The sequence below is a fragment of the Archocentrus centrarchus genome, chromosome 21 (assembly GCF_007364275.1).
Source record: "Archocentrus centrarchus isolate MPI-CPG fArcCen1 chromosome 21, fArcCen1, whole genome shotgun sequence".
Taxonomy (NCBI): domain Eukaryota; kingdom Metazoa; phylum Chordata; class Actinopteri; order Cichliformes; family Cichlidae; genus Archocentrus; species Archocentrus centrarchus.
The window spans coordinates 22,044,248-22,065,911 of NC_044366.1; the positions used below are offsets into that span (position 1 = coordinate 22,044,248).

Below are 21,664 nucleotides of genomic sequence, written 5' to 3' on the forward strand. Positions count from 1 at the left end.
ATTTTCACTGTCGGTTGCTGGTCTTGGTAGAAGATGCTCCCTCCTAGTGCTCTTCTAGTTACCGTCTGTAGCTTGGCTGTGTTATCACCAGGCATCACGTGGTGTGAGTGGAAGGGAAAATGAAGTGAACAGAGATTGAGATAACAAGAATTACCCTGAGATATTCTGCTTCATGCTATCGCCATGACTGTGAACTTCAGCATACTTCAGCCATGGTTGCAGAGAAATGTGACATTACTGTAAGTTTATGTCATAAAATAAGCCTCATCCCAGTTTTGGAACTGTTTCCTGATTATTTTCCAATGGACACCTTCCGGTGCCATCCATCCCCCGCTGAGTTTCATTGAAAAATACATACAGACTCGCACTGCGATTGCGTCTGTCTGGACTGTCATCTCGTGATAGGAACACTGGGTCAGGAAATGTTGTGGTTGGCGATGAAAGGTCTCAGGGGTGTAGGAAAAATGTGACCAGAGTTTTGGGTCATGGCAACAATGCCATGTGTTCTCCATCAGGACTTGTTGTGAAACCTACACTGGGGGCGAGCTGCAAAGGAAACAATTAGATCTCCTCTAAGTAGTCGCGTATTTATTCAGTTTTCAGTGCAGACTCGGGATTTGAGAGATTTGGCCCCACATAGCAGTGTTTCAACATGTGCTCAGGGATTGTGTAAATGTTGTGCAATATGTGGTTAAATTTTTTCCCCACGGCCTAAAGTCAAGGTAAAATCCAATCCTCTGCTGATACTAGGACTATCAATTTGCTATAATTTACATGTAAACAGAGAAATCACGCGATAAACCATTCATTTAGTGAGTAAACCACACACATGCATGGACCTTTGGTCTGATTCGTTCTCTTGCAAACTATCCAGGAATCGCAGCTGGAATGGCAGCGGGTGCTACATTCCCACATGGGAAAAAAGCAAAGAAGAAAAAAACTCTTCCATTCTTCAATCCAAATTGGACTGTGGGCTTGGCCAGCTGGATGGGTTGGCGAGTGCAGAATAGGACCCTGAGGATTACATGGGTATCCCTGATAGTAATGTTCCATGTTAATCAGGGCCAAGATCACAGCTGGGAGTCTGACTCTAAATCTAATTTATCAGATTTGGAACCTTCTATTACCGTGTCTTTGTTTTATTATTTAATCATTTGGAAAGCACTAGTAATATTTATGAAAAATGCTATATCCATGAAGCTAAAACATACACATGGTACACACAGGTTACAGTGATTATTTTTATGATTTTCTTTGTCTAAATGTAATTTTGGCCTACTCAAACAAAAGTAATGGGATAAATAGCACATGAAATACCAGTGCCATTTCTAACCTTCTCCTGTCCGCCTTCTGTTCTCTGTTTTCAAGAAAGAGATCTAAAACAGGTGGACCTATCCACTGAAAGCAGTAAACTCTGCTGGCTCATACTGTATTTCACACACATAGTTCTAAATATCATAAAAACACACACACACCGAAAGTGGAAAAAACTTACTTTAGACAGAAATGAGCTACAAAAACATCGTCTCAGACAAATGAGAAGATGGCGGCATCTGTCCTCCCTTTCTGACGAAAGGCAGGTGTGCTCAAAAAGTTTTCGTGGTGCCATAAAATTGGCAAAGCTGGAGTCCCGCGGTGTGAAAGGTGTTAATTTTTTACAAGCATCTGTCCTCAAGCCAGTAACACTCTGACTACTAAGCTACTTTCAACTGCTTTCAGATGCTCCCTTAGTCACAAGGGGTCCCCACAACATACACTGCTCAAAAAAATAAAGGGAACACTTAAATAACACATCCTAGATCTGAATGAATGAAATATTCTCATTGAATACTTTGTTCTGTACAAAGTTGAATGTGCTGACAACAAAATCACACAGAAGTCATCAATGGAAATCAAATTTATTAACCAATGGAGGCCTGGATTTTGGGTCACACACAAAATTAAAGTGGAAAAACACACTACAGGCTGATCCAACTTTGATGTAATGTCCTTAAAACAAGTCAAAATGAGGCTCAGTATTGTGTGTGGCCTCCACGTGCCTGTATGACCTCCCTACAACGCCTGGGCATGCTCCTGATGAGCTGGCGGATGGTCTCCTGAGGGATCTCCTCCCAGACCTGGACTAAAGCATCTGCCAACTCCTGGACAGTCTGTGGTGCAACACGACGTTGGTAGATGGAGCGGGACGTGATGTCCCAGATGTGCTCAATCGGATTCAGGTCTGGGGAACAGGTGGGCCAGTCCATAGCTTCAATGCCTTCATCTTGCAGGAACTGCTGACACACTCCAGCCACATGAGGTCTAGCATTGTCCTGCATTAGGAGGAACCCAGGGCCAAGCGCATCAGCATATGGTCTCACAAGGGGTCTGAGGATCTCATCGCGGTACCTAATGGCAGTCATGCTACCTCTGGCGAGCACATGGAGGGCTGTGCGGCCCTCCAAAGAAATGCCACCCCACACCATTACTGACCCACTGCCAAACCGGTCATGCTGTAGGATGTTGCAGGCAACAGATCGCTCTCCACAGCGTCTCCAGACTCTGTCACGTCTGTCACATGTGCTCAGTGTGAACCTGCTTTCATCTGTGAAGAGCACAGGGCGCCAGTGGTGAATTTGCCACTCATGGTGTTCTCTGTGAGCACAGCCCAACACCAGAAGATTGTGCAGACACATGTACATTTGTGACCTGCTGGAGGTCATTTTGCAGGGCTCTGGCAGTGCTCCTCCTGTTCCTCCTTGCACAAAGGCAGAGGTAGCGGTCCTGCTGCTGGGTTGTTGCCCTCCTACAGCCTCCTCCACGTCTCCTGGTGTACTGGCCTGTCTCCTGGTAGCACCTCCAGCCTCTGGACACTACGCTGACAGACACAGCAAATCTTCTTGCCACAGCTCGCATTGATGTGCCATCCTGGATGAGCTGCACTACCTGAGCCACTCGTGTGGGTTGTAGAGACCATCTCATGCTACCATGAGTGTGAAAGCAGCACCAACATTCAAAAGTGACCAAAACATCAGCCAGAAAGCATAGGTACTGAGAAGTGGTCTGTGGTCCCCACCTGCAAAACCACACCTTTATTGAGTGTGTCTTTCTAATTGCCAAAAATGGATCCATGCCTCATGTTGTGTATTAAGCAAAATTATGACCCTGCAATCTGCTGCTGCAGCAACTGAGACTTTTCGGACTAGGCAACGTTTTTCCGATCGTTTGCTGTCCAATTTTGGTGAGCCCGTGTGAATTCTAGCCTCAGTTTCCTGTTCTCAGCTGATGAGCGTGGCACCTGGTGTGGCCTTCTGCTGCTGTAGCCCATCTGCTTCAACATGTTGCGCGTTCTCTTTTAACCTCTGGCATCAACAAAGCATTTTCACCCAGAGAACTGCTGTTCACTGGACATTTCCTTTATTTTTTTCTTATTTTATTTTTTTTGGAACATGAGAGATGGTTGTGAGGGGACAAAATTCCCAGTAGATCAGCAGTTTCTGAAATACTCGGACCAGTCCTTGTTGGTGTCAGCAAAACTTGAACTTCAGCATGTTGTCTTGACAATATCTACGTGCCTGAGTTGCTGCCATGTGATTGGCTGATCAGATTTGTGTGTTAATGAGGAGTTGAACAGGTGTATATAACAAGGTGGTTGGTGAGTGTATAAAACAGCCATGCTGCCAGTTACAGTATACAACTGGCATTTTAGCATTCATTTGATTTGATTTAGACATACCAGCAAATGTTCCCAGTATCCCAGTTTAGGGCAGCAGACTCATGTTTTTGGTTTTCCATGAAATGTCTTAATAGCTGTGAGTTAGATAATGCTGTTAGAGCCCAATATGACATCATGAAATTGCCCATTTTGGCCAAGCAACAGATATATTTCATCCAGTCATTGTGTATAGAAAGAGTGCAAAACCTGACATCTCAGACAGCAGCACCCGCTGCCAATAATCTTGATCATCGCTGCACTAAAATTATCATTGCTATTTGTTCTGCTTCCCTACTTTTTTTTTTTTTCTCAGTGACGTCCGCTTTGGGACAAAATAACTTTCTCGCTTTCTGTCATCGCTCCTGTGGCCTCTCAGACTGTAAATATAATTAAATGTAACACAACTTTGTGCCCTGGGGTGTGATGTATGTCAGAGTGCTCTGTGAGGAAACTGACTTTTCCTTTCTGGGCACAAGATGCACATGGTGCATCTTGGGAAGTCTACTATGTGGAAGCTTTAATGGCATTATAATCATAGTGATAAATGTAACAGTGGGATTATAGGGGTGTCACACCCATGATGGACCTCATTACTGACAGACATGCACTCAGACAAGCAGACACACGATATGCACACACACAGGTGGTTGATCTCTGAGGTGAGGGCAACACCTCATTTCAGACTGCAGACCACATATTGCTCTTTCACACATCCATATTTGCACAAACTCACACACTGCAGCTGTGTCCGGCCTTCACACACTAGCTTGGACCACAGACTGGAGACGTGTCATTCCACTTATATGAGGCAATAGCACAGGTGTCGGGCCCCTGAGACCCCTGGGATAGCACAAGGTCCAGGCTGTTCTGTTCTCAGTCTGGGTTCGCCCCCTCCAGTCTTGATCTTCACCATACACCCTCAGCACACATGCAGACTGTCTTTCACACACACACATGCACACACACACACACACACACACACACACACACATAGTTTAACCAGTGGTCATTAACAGTACCCTGTATGGTGGATGTTGTCAGATCTCTGGCACACTGGTGTGCACGTGCTGAGTAAAAAAGGGACCCATGTGCATGAAGAAATTAGCTCAGAGTCTAAACACATTAATTCAAATGTAAACGGGTCTTCTGTGCTAAATGGCTGAACGAAGAGCAGCCATGAGAAACAAAACAAGTGACAACAAATGACTGATGTTCTGAACGTCATCTGTTTTTATTCCTCTGCTTCATCTCTTTGTCTTAGCGCAAGAGAAATTTTAAGAGAATGAGTCACAGGAACCAGCTGAGAACATGAAGGCTCAAGTTTAGATGTCCTCAGAATTTTTGGCGGGAGGTTTGTCTCCATTGCAACAAAGCTTGTAACTTTCTCATGAAAAAAAAAATGTTATTAGACTTTGTTTTTTCATAAGACACTCTGCCATGTGTAGCCTTTCTTAAGTCTTAGTACATCATTTTATAGCTGCTCTTATCCAGTGTGGACATAAAGGATTTTTAGATACAGGATGTTTTCTTCCAGCAGGGGCTACAGAAAGCTGACCTCCCTGACTGCAGCCAGGAGATCCAAACACACGTTAATAGATATCTAAACATCATCTACAGATGTTTATTTACTCTGCCTGACTCCTCCTTGGGGTATCCAGTTGAGCTCCCTTTTTGTCCTCTAAGCAGAGCCCCTCATGCCGGTCCCCAGACCCCTAATCCCACAGTCACCCCTTCAGGGGATCTGGGCCCCACTTCCCCCCAGGGTATCATGAATAAGGGATGCAACTCTTGAGGAAATGAGTCCAGGAAAAATGTATCCAAGAAAAACAAGTCGGCAGGGCAACAGAGAAGAATCAACTCAAGTGTCTGAGGCCAACTGTGGGAGTCAAGAGAAATAGGGCAGACTTTAGTGTTTGCATGCTGTAAGTGACTTATTCCCTTACATTAAACTTCACTGTGTTTCCATGTTTTTTCTACTCTTAAATCAGTCTTTAGCCTTTCTCCTCCTATCTCCCTTTTCACACCACTTTTCCTTCCTTCTTTTGTTCTTAGCTGCGAAACTTCCTTAATTCCTTCCCTCCATTCTTCCTTTATTCCTTCATTCTAGTCGACAAGTTCAGGAGAGCTAAACAGCTGCTCATTTCCTTTAGTGTGCTTAAAACAAGTGGGTGGAGTAAACCACTTCTCCTTACACTTGTCAGACACTTGAGTAAAGAGGGTTACATCATTTTGTGACTTTCTAAAACTAGCATTCTAACGCTCACTTCCTCTCGTGGAGTGATCGGCCATTTGTAAGGCCGTGAGAAAATAAGCAGGGTTTGAATTATTTCAGAGCCTCTGTCATTTGTGACACAGCTACTTTTCTCAGTGCACGCACAAAGCAGGAAAAGTGAAGGAAGCTCTGAAGGAAAAGTTGGTCCATCAATATCAAATCAAACAATCATGTAACTTACACATGCACTGAAGCCTTCACTCCACAATTTTTGCCATTTATTTTCGAGTTGCCGTGGTTTAATGATTCGCTACTGGACCATTAGCACCAATAACTGCCTTTTCTGTATTCACATAACAGCATGAAGATATGTATTCCTGTGAATTTTGTTTAGCCAGTTTCTGTTAAAGTGAAGGCTACATTTGAGTTAAATCTTGGTGCTAACAAAGCTCCGCATTAATGGCTTCAGGAACAGCTGCAAAAACTTGGCTTTAGATATCTCTGGTTTACACGGCATAGAAATTTGTTTGTTTCAGTCAGAGCTGAGCCTTAAACTGTAATTATTCTAGAGATGCAGACTTCAGTATTCTGGCACTCCTGCACAAGGCAGCTTCCAGAGATAGCTGCACTCACCAAGAAAAGTTTATGTGAGTGAGTGTTGTGTGAATGTAATAAAATCCATTCTGTAGGTGTTTCAGAAGCAGTATGGGGCTGTCGTTCCCGATCCCACATCGGCGTGCTTCAGAAGGAAAAGTTCTTACTGCATAGCATCGAACACAATGGTTTCTGTTTAGATTATAGTGTTATTTCTGAGGAGATACATTATATACAACCATCAGGAGTGCAAGTCAACTGTTAGACATGAGACATTAACATTGTTGGAGATGGTGTAAATGCAGATCTGAATGAACACTGTGTATAGATGAAAAACAGACGTGGAAGCAATGTGTTTGAACTGTTCATCTGGAAAATAGCTATTATGTGTGCATGTGTATCCTGCAGATAGAAGGCATTTCATTAAATCAAGCAGTCGTAGATTATTGTGCAACATTTTGTACCCTCAGCATCACAGGAAACCAAGTAGGAAACAGGAAACTTTTAAATGAAATTGGTACATTCAAAATATTCAGTAAAGTGATGTTGGTAATGTCAAATTTTAGTTTGCTTCCAAGACACCACACAGGTAGTGTCCATAAGTTTCGGGACAATTTTTGCCTCTGTGCACCACCATATTGGGTTTTAAATCAAGATGTGATTGAAGTGCAGATTTTTAGCTTTAGCTTAAAGGGCTTTACAAAACTCTTATATTAATTGTAAACAATTAATATAATAGTTTTTATATTAATTGTTTACAGTTTTTATACACAGTCTTCCATTTTAGTAATTAGACAATTGACTGACAAGCAGTTTCATGGCCAGGTGAGGCCTGGTTATTATTATTATTATTATTATTATTATTCACTGATTTCTCACTGGTTACACTCAAGAACAGGAAGGCCAGAAACCAAGATTAAGTACCAGAGTGACTGGAAGAGAAAAAGTACGGGAAAAGGAGAGAAGCAGCTCATCGTCCGACATATGCAACGTCATCTGTCAATGGCGGAGGTGATGTTATGGTATGATACATGGCTGCCAGTGGAACCGGGTCAGTGGTGTTTATTGATGCTGTGACTGCTGACAAAAGTCCACCCAAATCAGGATGAATTGTGAAGTGTGCAGGGCTATACTCTCTGCTCAGGTTCAGCCAAGCACTGCAATACTGATCGGACAGCGCTTCGTAGTGCAACTGAGCCTCTCAAGGCAAAGAGAAGCAATATTCTTCTGTGGCCAAGTCTGGCACCGGATTTTAACCAAATAAAGCATGTTTTTTTGGATATTAAACCCAATACTGAAGGCAGAGAGACTCACAAAACCACAGCAACTGAAGGCAGCTGCAGTAAAAGCCTGGCAGAGCATCTCAAGGGAGGAAACTCAGGTTTTGGTGATGTCCGTGGGTTCTAGACTTCAGACAGTCAACAAATTTTCATCCAAATATTAAAAACATTGTGTTCATATGTTCAGTTAATTTTGAGCCCCTCCAAAAACTAACTGTAACCGCCGTCCGTGGGATTAATTAATTAATTTGTTGACGATTGTTGCCTTAACAATTAATCTTTTAATTAGTGACTGCTATTTTCAGAATCTCCCCCTTGTAGTTCCCATTTTTTGCAGACAGACGGGCAGATGGAATAACAGAGCAAGTTTCCGGCCGGTTGTTTATTGATTTGTTTTATTCCTCTCGGATGTCAGAGGTTTGCGCATTGGGCCGTGCGTTCCCATCCTCCTCTTAATGGGTCATTCCAAAAATGTACACCCCCAAAGGGACAGTCTGGACCCAGATGAAATTTATGGTGTCAGACGGGGGAACTTTTAATAGATCTGTGATTTAGGAATGAGAAATGTAAACACACTCGTGTACACTCAGGGGTTACTGCATTTTATACAGTATGTGAAGAGGAGGGATTTTCTCAGAGGTTTCTTGATATGGGTTATAAATCATAAAGCCACTCACTGCAGCTTACAGAAATAGAGCAGCAAAGCAGATGTGCATGCTAATATGGCAATTTTTAAATGAGGGAATAAGAAATGAGAAAATATCCTTTTGTGTAGAATTTAGGCCAACAGCTGCCTTTAATTGTTTGTGAGTGCAAGACTTTACCGATGCTAGCTGGTCCACACCTGCTGGTCCACAGCTGCTGGTCCACACTTGCACCTCTGCATCAGTCCTAAAAAGAAGTTCCCTTCAGCTCCTCAGCAGCACCACACAATTCAAAGCATTATATTGTTTGGAGGTTTGCTGTAAGCCTCTGTTGTTTAATGGGCACACAGATTTTCCAGTGGATTCCATTCTGTCATATTTTTAATGAAGGAGACTGTTAAAAACCATCCTCACACAGTCTCCTTCATTTGGCTTGTTCCAGAAAGAAATTGAACTTCTTTTTTTTTTTCTCCCTCAGACCAGCATCCCATCGTCCCACACTACTGACTGACTTTGTGCATGTGTGTGTTTGCATCTGTGTGTGTTTTTGCATGTGTTCAAGTGAAGTGCAAGTTAGTTTACGCCCCTTAAATGAGGTGGGAAGTGGCTTGATTAAAAGCAGACATCAGTAGGTGCAGGGTGAGTGTTTTATTACTTATCACAGTCTACCACAATTTCTTCCTGTTATCACTCTTTGTGTTACTGTTTTACTTTATATTTTTATTTTGTTATCTCAGCCTGTCTGTGTTTCAGTTTCTCTTATTTATGTGACTCTATGAAATCTTTTCTTTTGACAACAATAATTTTCGCTGGCTGCTGCAAATTACGCCTACATGTAACCCAACACTCTTGCTCTGGTGGTTTAAATCTGCTGTATTTCCCCTGATTACAATAATGAGGGTATTCAGCCACCTAGTACGCCTGTTAGACTAATTTTCAAAAATCACTACGTAGAAGGTAGTAAGCCATATTTAGAGTTAATAATATATTATCCAGTGAAAATGGGCAAATGGAGATAACACAAAGAAAGGTGGAAAGTTTAATGTGAAAAATGCAACTCGGTTCATATAAGTGAATGAAACTCTATAATGGCATTTAATGCAGTTAGTTTTGGGGAGGTTATTAATTAATCTGTTTGTTTTTGTATAATTGTATTTAAAAAAAAAACGGGATATAATATAAGACAAGGTGCCTAATAACATGACTGAAAGACTTAAATTTCTCGGTATGATTTTTTTAAAAAGTACACTAATCTAAGCAGAATTTTAATTCAGTTCAGTTTTTTTGTTTATATAGCATCAAATCACAATAAACAGTCGCCTCAAGGTGCTTTATATTGTAAGGCAAAGACCCTACAATAATAACAGAGAAAACCCAACAGTCAAAATGACACCCTATGAGCAAACACTTGGTGGTAGTGGGAAGGAAAAACTCCCTTTTAACAGGAAGAAACCTCCAGCAGAACCAGGCTCAGGGAGGGGCAGTCATCTGCTGTGACCGGCTGGGGCTGAGGGGAGAGAGACAGGACAAAAGACACACTGTGGAAGCCAGAGATTAATAATAACAAATGATTAAATGCAGAGTGGGGTATAAGCAGACTAAAGATGAATGAAGTGAAGAGGTGAGTTTAAGGAAATCATTGTCAGATGTGTTCCCATTGTACTTTGGAGCTCACAAGATTAGAGGCCACATATATGACATGAGCCGACTGTGACAGAAAGAAAGATAAAGCAGCACGGACAGCCGTGGTTTCAAAGAAGATCGCAAGACTCTGGTAGCTTCATACTCTGGTAAAGACATGACGAGCCTTCAAAGAGAGAAACTGAAAACTAAACTGACCAGCATGTTTGTGTGTTTGCTGTTCTTTAGTCAGTCCAAAGCATGTCTGTTTAATAACTACTCAACTTCCTCTGATCTCCCATTCTCCATTTAGACAGATTTGGGATTGTACAGGATTGCGAAAGAATTTCTAGTTCCCATTATGCCCTCCACTTTTCATGATCTCTATCAGTGGCTGATTGGTTGGTTATTCTTCCCCCAGTGGCGACAGGAAGGGCAGACAGACAGACAAAGAAGGGGAAGAAGACATGCAAAGGGAGAACACTTGAGAGTTTTCGAGAGGAGGAGAGGGAGTGCAGGGTGGAAGTAGTGAGGGGAGATAAGAATGGGGAGTATCGATGTGTGAAGGAAGTGGTACTGTGGAGGACTGGTTGTTAAAAACTGGGGAGGACTAAAGGGGGATTTCAGTGCAATTGAGAATTAAAGAGAAAGGAAATGGAAAACAACTGGCTACTGTGTGTGATGTGGAGCAAGTGTGGTTGGTTTAATTGAGACATACACAAGTTTTTAGTACCCCCAAAACTGACAAGCTCTAACAACCACATCTAAAGGCAAAAGTACCTGTTCCAGTTTTAAAAGGTAAAGTGAAAAGCTTGACATGGTGGTCTCCTTTGGCTGCGTCACTCTCCTTCCATCCTTAAAGTTTTCCAGACAAGGACCTTTTGTGCACATGACTCTTTGCTCACTCTACTACTGACAAATTATTGCTTAGCAGAACTATTTCTCTTAAGATGTATTGCATGGATTTCCAGAAAACATGACAGAATACATTTTAATGAGGTTTCTGAGGCATTTACTTACTAACACCATGAACTCGTCAAAATGTGAATTTCCTTAATAAAAACTGATACCTTGTGTGTTGTAGAACATTGCAGAATGGCAAATAATACAGTATGTTGTTATATGCTAGTTCTGGGTTGGATCCCGCTTTCGCCTTCAGTGGCGTAAATTCAACAGGATACTGGAAACAGTCCTCAGAGATTTTGGTCCATATTGACATGATAGCATCACACAGTTGCTGCAGATTTGTCAGCACGATGTGAACCTCCCATTCCACCACATCCCAAAGGTGCTCTATTGGATTGAGATCTGGAGACTGTGGAGGCCGTTTGAGTGCAGTGAACTCACTGTCTTGTTTAAGGAACCAGTTTGAGATGATTTTTAGCTTTAAGGCATGGCATGTTCTCCTGCTGAAAGCAGCCATCAGAAGATGGGCACACTGTGGTGGCGAAGGAATGGACATGGTCAGCAACAATACTCAGACAGGCTGTGGTGTTTAAACGATGCTTGGTTGGTGCAAAGGGGCCCAAGCTGTGCAAAGAAAATATCCCCCTCACCATTATACCACCACCAGCCTGTTGACACAAGGCAAGCTGGATCCATGCTATCATGTTGTTTATCCCAATGTTTTTCTCTCTCTTTTTTTTGGACCATTCTCTGTAAACCCCAGAGATGGATGTGTGGGAAAATCCCATCAGGTCATCAGTTTCTGAAATATTCAGACCAGCACTCTGTCTGGTACCAACAGCTGTGCCATGTTCAAAGTCACTTAAATCACCTTTCTTTTCCATTCTGATCCTCAGTTTGAACATCAGCAGATCGTCTTGACCATGTCTACATGCCTAAATGCAATTAGTTGCTGCCGTGTGATTGGCAGATTGGATATTTGTGTTAACCAGCAGTTGAAAAGGTGTACCTAACAAAGTGGCATGTGCGTGTATATTGGTGGTATATTAGCTCTTACAAAAAGTAAATGTAAAATTCACAGCACTGTTTATAGCCATCGTTCACGTTGGGTGTGAATTGTTTTGACAGGACTGTCGTCGATGGTCTGCTCTGTAGGCAACATCTGCAGGATCAACAATGTGCACAGCCAAAAACACACACACATCTTGCCTCCAAAAATCCGCCCATAGGCAAAGCTTTAACTGACACACACACACACACACACACACAGACACACACAGGATGCACATGCTGTATGTCCAAGTTCACAGTTACAGTTTCACGAGTTCTGCTACGGCCTTTTCTCACACTGTCTGCGTCTGATTGAGGCTTGTTTGAATTTTTGTTTGACATTATTTAGGCTCCCTGCGTTTTTATTCAATCTTGGCCCTAGCTTCATTTAACACTGCTCGAAGCGTTTCTGTCAGTGGACGAACAACATCACTGTGTTTGTTGGTTCTCACAGGGATACTGTTTGGCCCCCAAAACCTTTGAGATCACCACTTACTGACCCTGAACTCCAAGACCATACAAACACAGCAAATTCCCAGAGTATCTACACGTGCATGTGTTTTTTGACCCCTTCTTAAATTTTCTTCTCATTATTCATTATTCAGTTTCCTTCCCACCAACGCTTGTTGGTTCTCAGCCTCCATCGAGCATCTCCCTTGAGTGCGTGAATAACTGTAATGATATACTGTGATGGCGTGAAATACATCGTTTTCCATCTTTTAAGGGGTGCCCCCTGACCTTTTGGCGGCCCTCGCAATCTTGCACACTTTCAGGAGATTCTTTTTTTTTTTTAATGTAGCAGTCAGTCTCTCAGTTGCTTCTGCCTCTGGCAGGCTCACAATTTCTTACTTCCTATCTTCATGCTTCACTTTTGTCTTTCGTCACTCTGGGTATCATAATCAAATTGTTATATTTAGTTTGCAGACTAGGAGGGATGTCTGCAGTCTCAAACAGTCTGAGTATGGCTGAACAGCCATTTCAACTGCCCTTTCGCTTTTCATTACCGAGACATTTGACAGCAGAGTCTGCCTTTATTTACATTATCTTAATCTGCTTGCTGCTCTATCTCTGCCTTAAAACAACAGTGTGCATGCGTGAGTGGCTCTCGGGTCTTGCACGTGCCTTATTTCCAGTCAGAACAGATGTTTTAGTGTGTTTGAACTGTTTCCAGGCAGATATTTCTGTAAATGTGCTTTATTCTGTTCATTTAAAGTTAAAAGGAGCTGAAGTGAGCTCAAAGGCATGATAGCGGACATTTGCAGTGTAACGTTCAGCCACTGGATGGGTGTAAAGACCAAGAAACGCTAAGGGAGAGGATCAGAAGGTGTATGTCTCCCCCTGGTGATCAAAATCAAAAGTCCAAGTTGAAGTTTAAGAAACACTGTGGGGGGGTGTAGAAAAGTGGGAGTTATTTTTAAATCCAAATGCAGGTCGACAAATTTCTTTTGCATTGTTGTGATGCATTGATTTTTTTTTTTTTGTATTTCTTGATAACACCTGCTTTGTCCTACTTTCATCACTTCCTTCTAATAATGGAATTATCAACAGGCAAGTAAGCAGTTTTTCCACTATCACATATTTTGCCACCTCAGATATGATCAGTGTTTGCTTCAACACTCGTGACTGAAAATAGAAGATAATTGATAATTCATTATTATAGGTTGTGTTCCATATATGAAGTTCTTTTTTTGACGTGTTACATCCTTGACTTAAAATGTATCAACTCTGCTGTTCCTATTTTCCCAATTTCAGGGTCATCCTGGGCCTCTTGGTCCACAGGGCCCACAGGGGCCACCAGGGAGACCAGGAGATCCAGGCATCCAAGGACCAAAGGGGGAGAAAGGTGACCATGGCCATGGTGGAACCATAGGTCCTAAAGGAAATATGGTAAGTGTCCCTCTCTGTTATAATCAAGTGTTAAATACATGACAGTGACAGCTATTTTTGTTTAAAGTGTTGTTGTTATTTCACAGGGAATGACTGGCATACCTGGGTTCTCTGGAAACAATGGCATTCCTGTAAGTCCATCTTGCTATCGGGATGAATGCTGTGGAAGATCACTGTATGCTGACAGAGTGTTGACCTGCTCGTGTCACTCTCTCTGCAGGGACACCCAGGACAAGCTGGGCACAGAGGGAAGCCAGGTGCAGATGGCTGTAACGGGACTCAAGGAGATGCAGGGTTTGCAGGGTTTCCCGGCTCTCACGGCTCCCAAGGTTTTCCTGTGTGTATTGCCAAATCTGCTCGGATAGCTATTAATACAAAGAGACTGATTTCCTTTATGTTACTTCATATTTTATTTTCAATTCTCAGGGACAACCAGGCAGGAAAGGAGAGAAGGGAGACAATTTGGAGGTCAATGTGTATATGCGGCGCTTCAGGGTAAGACCAAACCTGCCTTATGTTGGGAAGAACATCCAACTCCAAAACATTACATTCATGACTTGATATTAGCTAAGGCACGTAATCTAATCTATATGATCTACTAACGTCATGCATCTTTGAACATCCCTCCTCAGGGTGATCCAGGCACACCAGGATTCGATGGAACATATGTAAGACCCTTTAACGAATCCAGAAAATTACTTTAATGTAGCTGCAATGTACCCCAAATGTTTGTGATTTGAACTTCTTTTTTTTTTCTTCAGGGGCCTCAAGGAGAACCAGGACTGAGAGGTTACAGAGGCTTGCAGGGGCCAAAGGTCAGTGTCAGCATGTACGAATTAATTAGTTTAGATGTAATTTTAGAGTTTATCGGCCATGTTATTATGTAAAGTGTTTGTTAGGAATGTCTTTGTGTCTTCTGCTAGGGTCCCCCAGGGCCTCCAGGTCCCCCTGGACCAAAGGTAAGGCAATAATATTATATAAACACTGACTGGACTCTTCATTAGTTACACTTTGCTAATACAGAGTTGGATCCCCATCTGCCTTCAGAACTGCCTTAATTCTTTGCGGCATAGATTCAACAAGCTGCTGGAAACATTCCTCAGAGATTTTGGTCCATATTGACAGGATAGCATCACACAGTTGCTGCCTCAGCCGGTCATCTTTTCTACATGCCTAAATGTTTCAAGTTGCTGCTATGTGATTGGCTGATTACATATTTGCGTTGATGAACACTGGAACAGGTGTACCTAATGAAGTGGCCATAAGTATATAATTTTTTAAAATAAACATACAAATACTGCTGCAATGTTGTCTTATTTTGTGTCTATCATGTGACATGTGACGAATAGATACATGAATTTATTATTTATGCTTTCTTTCTGGCAGGGTACTATGACCAGAGTGATTAAGGGAGTCAAAGGGCAAATGGTGAGTGACCTTTTTTTGTCAGATATATTTATGCTTTAATTATTGTGAAGTAAATATGTGAAAAAAAGTAATTTGCTGTTGGAAAACAATGAATTTTCATCACAAAACAACTCATTTGCTTCAGTTTCAGGTGTCAGTCTGAGTCTGCACCTTTAAATGCAATGATTTGGAGTGACGCTATTTAAACTACTAATCAGTACTGTCACAGCCTTCTAAACTCCAAAACCAGTATTAATCCGTGAAAAGGCCGTGGGTGGCAACAGGTGGTTTGTTTCTTGCATGGACTTCCAACTCATTTAGTTTGAAAAATAAATGTATTTTTTTTTCCAGCAAAAATATAAACAAAAAAAAGGGAAAAAACAAAAGAATTCTTACAAATTAGATGTAAACGAAAGTTAACTTAATCTGATCTCACAAGTTCAAAAGTGGTCAAAAAAATCATTTTAGAAAGACCTCCCCTCCCATGCCTCCCAGTGTGTTCTTAATCCCTTAATTAATGGGAGGGTCTAAACGAAACGAAACCAAAGTATTCATAACAAATCCAAATACAGTATTAACTTAAGTATAAATTGATGAATTGATAGAACGTAAGATTTGACAAAAATTCTGCATAAATGGCTACAACAAGTACTGTATTTAAGCCCACCAATTTTACTTGAGCATTTCCTTGTAGTGCCATTTTTTTCTTTATATGTCAGTGTTTTATTTTACTTTTAAATCCTGAATATTTGTCAGTTCTACGCTAAAACTCTGAGTTTCATTTAAACAGCTTTGTAGAGAAAAAAAATATCCAGTGTTACACAGAAAAGTCAAGAAAATCAATGAGAGAAGTCCAAAAAAACAAAGGTATTTTCTGGTATATCTATCTTTAAGCCTGTGATGCTTACAGTATTGTGCAAAAGTCTTGTGCCACCCCTTGTTTCTTTATATTTTGCTTCCAGAGAACCAGATTTGCTGTTTAGAGTGGGCTTCAGCAATAGTTCTTCAGGCTTTCTGAAGGTCTTATAAAGTTTTACTTTGGACGTTGCCTGCTTTTTCAGTCATTTTCAGTCCTTGTAGCTGACCATTTTCCAAGGAATGTGTTTTTGTTTAAGCCACTTAACACTGATCTATGAATCATACAGGCATAAAAAAAAAGCACCTAACTCAAGGGATGAACCAGTGTTGTGTCTACATATAACAGAAAATTTAGCAAAGAAACCATTTTAAATTGTATCTTTAGGCACTTTGTTATTGGCAGCCTGTCACATATACACATTTATTTAGCTGAATCTGTGAAAAAATTTGAAAATTTAACACAGTTTGGCAGGTATAAAATAGTAGTTTTGCACCGGCAAAGAACTATTAGCCAAAACTTGGCAGTGTGTCCTTAAGAATCTCGAGGAAGCTAAACAAGTGGAGGACATAAAGAAGAAGTAGCAGGTCTAAAAGATTATCTAGAGATGAACAGTATCAGAAAGCCATGTCCTTAAGAAGAAAAAGTCCAATGAGACCAAGAAATGGGCTCAGTTGAGGGGTGGCTGTCAAGAAGTCATTCATAAGGAAGCGAAACAGGGAGAAAATGCTGAGGTGTGTCACATTTCATGAGATGTGGACTGAAAATCAGTGGTAACAGCTCTGATGGAGTGATGAATCGAAATTTGAAATTTTTTTTTTTGCTTTTGGTATATTTTACTGCTAGAACTTCTGTATTTCTGTCATTTCAATCACAAGATTATAATTATTTTCTTTGTGACACCGCTAACCTTTATTGTACTTCCTGCTTTCACCACAGGGGGAGAGTGGACCACCAGGGCCACCGGGAAACACTACTCATCAGCAAATTTGGCGTAATGGAACTGGACAACAAGTACTCTTTTTTTCTTCATGAGCCTAATTTAATAACGTTTGAAGATAAAATATATGGGAATATTACAGACTAACATATATTGTGAAAATATTTTATTTTAGGGTCCTCCTGGACAAAAAGGTTTGAAAGGACAAAGAGGGGATCCGGTATGTTACTACTAATGACTGACCATGCAGAACATACACATGCACATAATTGCATTTCTTCATCTCACATGTCCACACAAGTGCACAGAGACATGTGCACATCTCAGCATATCATTCCTTCTGCTCATCATTATTGTTTTTCATTTATTTATTTATTTTGCTGTATTTCAGGCAGATAACAAAGGAGAGCGTGGTATAAAGGGAATGCCTGGACCACGGGTTAGCACTGCTTATTCTTAAACATGTTATCAAGCCACTTTCCTCTGTGCTGCTCTTACATCATCTGCTGCTTTGGATTTTGTTATAGGGTCTACCTGGTGTAAGTGGAAGACCTGGATCAAAGGTAAAAAGAGATGTCTCATTATTGTATTCTTCAAATAATATAAACTACAGTTTAATAATCACATGAGTGCATCTCTCTTTAGGGTGATGACGGTGAAATAGGACCAAGAGGCAGAGATGGTCCTAAGGTGAGCAGTTGATGCTGTTTCATTTCTTTTCTAAATGACTGACAGAGATATGGGCATTAAAATTGCAGAGCTGCTTAACATCAACAGATAATTACAAACATATTTATTCAAATCCTGTACTCAAGGAAAGATTTGAGTCTAACTAAGATATTACTGGAATAAACAGGAAACAGGAATCCAAAACTTCAGAAACACTAAACAGTGACTAGAACTCAAATAACACAAGAACTAATATTTGTGAACTAATACTAATAATTTTGAGAAGATGCAATCAAAACCTAACAATAATAAAAACTTAAAACCCTTGAATACTGAGAAAGAATAAAGAACTGTTAACAAACAACTCAAAACCTGGAATCCAATTTTTTAATTTGTTAAGCACGACAATTACTGTAAGAGTGGCTGAGGGCTGTTATATTGTATTGTATTGTATTGTATTATATATTCATGTTTGCTCCTTTCAGTAATGGATGGTTGTTATTTTCCTGTTTTTGATAGTGTCTTGATTTTGGCTTTTACTTCTTCCCTTTTGACTGTCCCCAAGCTGTGCCTTATCCCTAATCAGCCTACTGTGTATATAAATAGTCCTGTCTTCCTTGTGCTCATCATCAAAATGCCTGTTACACTCCTTAGTACAAAATAAATTCTTGTGTGAACATAAAGTTATTCAATAATGAAAATAATGAATCAATAATGAAATCATTTTTGATTCATGTGCTGTGCCACATGTAATACCATCTGCATCAGCGCACAGGACACTGTCTAATTATCTATTCTGGTTGCTTTATTTTTGTTGCATGAGAGAATTTATTGGAAATATTGTATATCAGAGAGTATGCATTATAAATACCAGTACATGTCCATGTTTCAGTATTCTTTGACCTGTTCCTGCTGTTGGCAAACTGATATACTTAATCAAATTGCTAGATGGTTGCTACATGTGTACAATTTGATTTTTCTTTTCTTTTTTTGTATATATACATGAGATGTTACTGTCCTGAAATTTTAAAAAAGGATGCTTTTGTAAGGTGTTGTAAGTGGATAAAGGCCCAGGTCATTTTAGCTGGTTTCTAGGCAGTGTTACAGCATCATAATATATTGTGCATAATTCAAGTTTTGAGATGTTATTGCTGTGATGTGAAAACAACACAATCCTTTATATCATATTAGCCGTGCGTAAATGCTAAAAAATGGCCATTTTTGCCGGTTGCTAGGTGGTTGCTAAGCAACATGATGGAGTCATAGTTTCTGATATAGTTAAGAACTTTGAGGGTCAAGTGTGCCAAGTTTGGTTGCCCAACTCCTGATGGTTTAGAAGGCGTTCCTGGACAAAGAAACAAATAGACAGAGATTTTGTGTATTGAGATTAGCTTCACACTGGTTGGAGTAAGATTTTTTTAACAGCCTAATAAGCTAATAAGAGAAATGAAATAAGCAAAACGTATGATATTTTTTAGGTTTATCTAGAATTTTGTGTTGTCACAAAAAACAAAATCTCTAAAATACGTTGGTAATGAGAGGCTACAAACTAAATTGCAGCATCCTTCAATTTAAAGTAAGTTTAGTGTCTCCTCAACTGGCAAAACCAAAAGTCTGAATGGACTGCTCAACAGAGGGTGCTGTAAATGGCTTAAAAACAGCAAAATGTACATGTGACAGTCACAACCAGACAATCAAATATTTCGTTAGTTAAACTACAGAAAGACTGAGGCTGTGTTTGTGTTTCAGGGTGTTATAGGTGACCCAGGTGACTTGATCTCATTTGGGCCCTCAGTGGGTAAGTAACTAACATCAGAGAAGCAGTCGAATAATTTTGATTAAGATCAATCTGGAACTGTGCTGACAGGCAGTGGGTCGCAAAACTCTTTGGAGTAAGTGAAGTTTACTAAGGTCAAACTTCACTCGTCAAGGCAAAAGGTTAAAAAAAGGTTAAAAAAAAAAAAAAAAGACCCTAAAGAGGATCATTAAACTTCACAACATGAGCTCAGTGGCTCTGGTGGCAATAGAGCTTCTCGTGTGGGAGGGATATCAGATGGGAGTTAGTTCAGGGTGTATTAGCTGTCCTTGTTATACTGAAAAGGAAACAAAGAGGGTATAGTAATATACCAATGCAGAAATCAGTATTACTAAGTATGTTGTATTGAAATGAAAGAAAAACTATAATCCTATATAAATAATTTGTTGCATGACTTGCATTTACCTTTCTAAGCAAAACATGCCTTGAAGTGCTTGATGTTACCTGTTGTATAAATGCTAAAAAATGCTTCTTATGTTTGCTTTGACTTTACAAGCTGGTCCCCCTGGTCCTCCTGGTGAGCGGGGTCTAGCTGGAGAGAGGGGTTCAGTTGGAGACCAAGGCTTTCCTGGTCTTCCGGGACATGCTGCCTCTGAAGAACAGCAACAAGGTATGTAAAATGAGGCTTTAAAGGAGACATAAGGAGACTGCTGCACAGTCATACTGGTTATTTTTGTCTTGACCTTCACGTGAATAGTCTGACCAGATCAGTAGTTTGGCTTTTCATGTTATATTCTCCCCTGTGAGAAATTTAAAAGTAAAATGGCTAAAAAACTCCACTGCTGTCACCTTCACCCAGTTACAGTAGTAGCAGCAGTTTCCCAGGCCTTATTGTAGTTGCATTTCCTTTTTTCTGTGTCGGTCCCAAAATCTGCATAACTTATGACTTTATGATGACTCACATTTTCCCCTTGGGTGTAGCCTAAGCAGCAAAAGATCAGAACAAGTTAACCTGCACTTGACCTTCGATGACAGCTTGTCCTACTTTCTGAATAAAAGATATACGTCAGAAAAGTGTCTGTCCTGCAGTGCAGTGACGTCTGAAAAGTAGCATCAGTCAAAAGGAGGAACATTGTCTCAGTATGTGGGATGAGGGACAAGAGATAGGGTCTCTTTACACATATGGGACCAGTATTTAAATGCGCAGTGGTCATTTTTTGATGTCAGCTTTATTTACAGTCAAGATAAAAAGAAAGCACACTTTCTTTCAATTCAAGGTAACTATCTTAAGATCCAGCCACAGCATTTCAGTCAGGTTGAGGTTCGAGCTCTGACCGAACCATTGCAATTCTTTTCTTTTTTAGCCATTCGGTTGTAGATTTGCTGCTGTGTTTGAAATCATTGTCCTGTTGTATGACCCAGTTTGGGCCAGGCTTTAGCTGTCAGACAGGTAGCCTCACCTTTAACTCTAGAATACTCTAAACTGAGGAGTTCATCGTCGACTCAGTGCAAAGTGCCCAGGTCCTGTGGCTGCAAAACAAGCCCAAATCATCACCCCTCCACTACCATGCTTGTTGGTTGAAGGTGTTTGTTCTGATATGCTGCATTTGGTTTTCACCAAGTATGGTGCTGTGCATTATAGCCAAGCATCTCCACTTTGGTCTCATCTGTCCAAAGGACATTGTTCCAAAAGTCTTGTGGTTTGTTTTGGTGCAGCTTTGCAAACTTAGGCGGTGTTGCCATGTTCATTATAGAGAGAAGGGGGTTTCTCCCAGCAACGCTTCCAAACATCTCATGCTTGTTCAGTCATTTTCTAATTGTGCTCTCATGAACTTTAACATTTAACATGCTAACTGAGACCAGTAGAATCTGAGATGTAGGGCTTGGGTTTTTGCAGTATCTCTGAGCACTGCACGGTCTGACCTTGGGGTGAATTTGCTGGGATGTCCACTCCTGAATGGCAGATTAGCATCTGTCTGGAATGTTTTCCACTTGTGAATATTCTTTTTTGCTGTGGAATGATGGTCTTCAAATTATTTGGAAATGGCTATAAAGCCCATGCCAGATTGATGGGCAGAAACAATTACATGTCTTTCCTCCTTGGCATTGTGTTAATACTGTACACCTGAATGCTGCAGACCAGCAAACT

General features: G+C 40.8%; 1 protein-coding gene across 2 annotated transcripts in view; it reads left to right on the top strand.

Moving 5' to 3' along the window:
- col4a2 (collagen, type IV, alpha 2) overlaps window positions 1–21,664 on the top strand; it is a 72,601-nt gene that overhangs the window by 37,951 nt on the left and 12,986 nt on the right. For both annotated transcript variants that reach the window (XM_030758253.1, XM_030758252.1), the window contains exons 5-19: window positions 13,753–13,887; window positions 13,974–14,018; window positions 14,108–14,224; window positions 14,314–14,382; window positions 14,520–14,555; window positions 14,649–14,702; window positions 14,811–14,846; window positions 15,274–15,315; window positions 17,090–17,164; window positions 17,266–17,310; window positions 17,482–17,529; window positions 17,618–17,653; window positions 17,736–17,780; window positions 19,509–19,557; window positions 20,072–20,185. In XM_030758253.1, coding sequence (XP_030614113.1) covers window positions 13,753–13,887; window positions 13,974–14,018; window positions 14,108–14,224; window positions 14,314–14,382; window positions 14,520–14,555; window positions 14,649–14,702; window positions 14,811–14,846; window positions 15,274–15,315; window positions 17,090–17,164; window positions 17,266–17,310; window positions 17,482–17,529; window positions 17,618–17,653; window positions 17,736–17,780; window positions 19,509–19,557; window positions 20,072–20,185 — 946 coding nt within the window. The remainder of the gene's footprint in view (window positions 1–13,752; window positions 13,888–13,973; window positions 14,019–14,107; window positions 14,225–14,313; window positions 14,383–14,519; window positions 14,556–14,648; window positions 14,703–14,810; window positions 14,847–15,273; window positions 15,316–17,089; window positions 17,165–17,265; window positions 17,311–17,481; window positions 17,530–17,617; window positions 17,654–17,735; window positions 17,781–19,508; window positions 19,558–20,071; window positions 20,186–21,664) is intronic.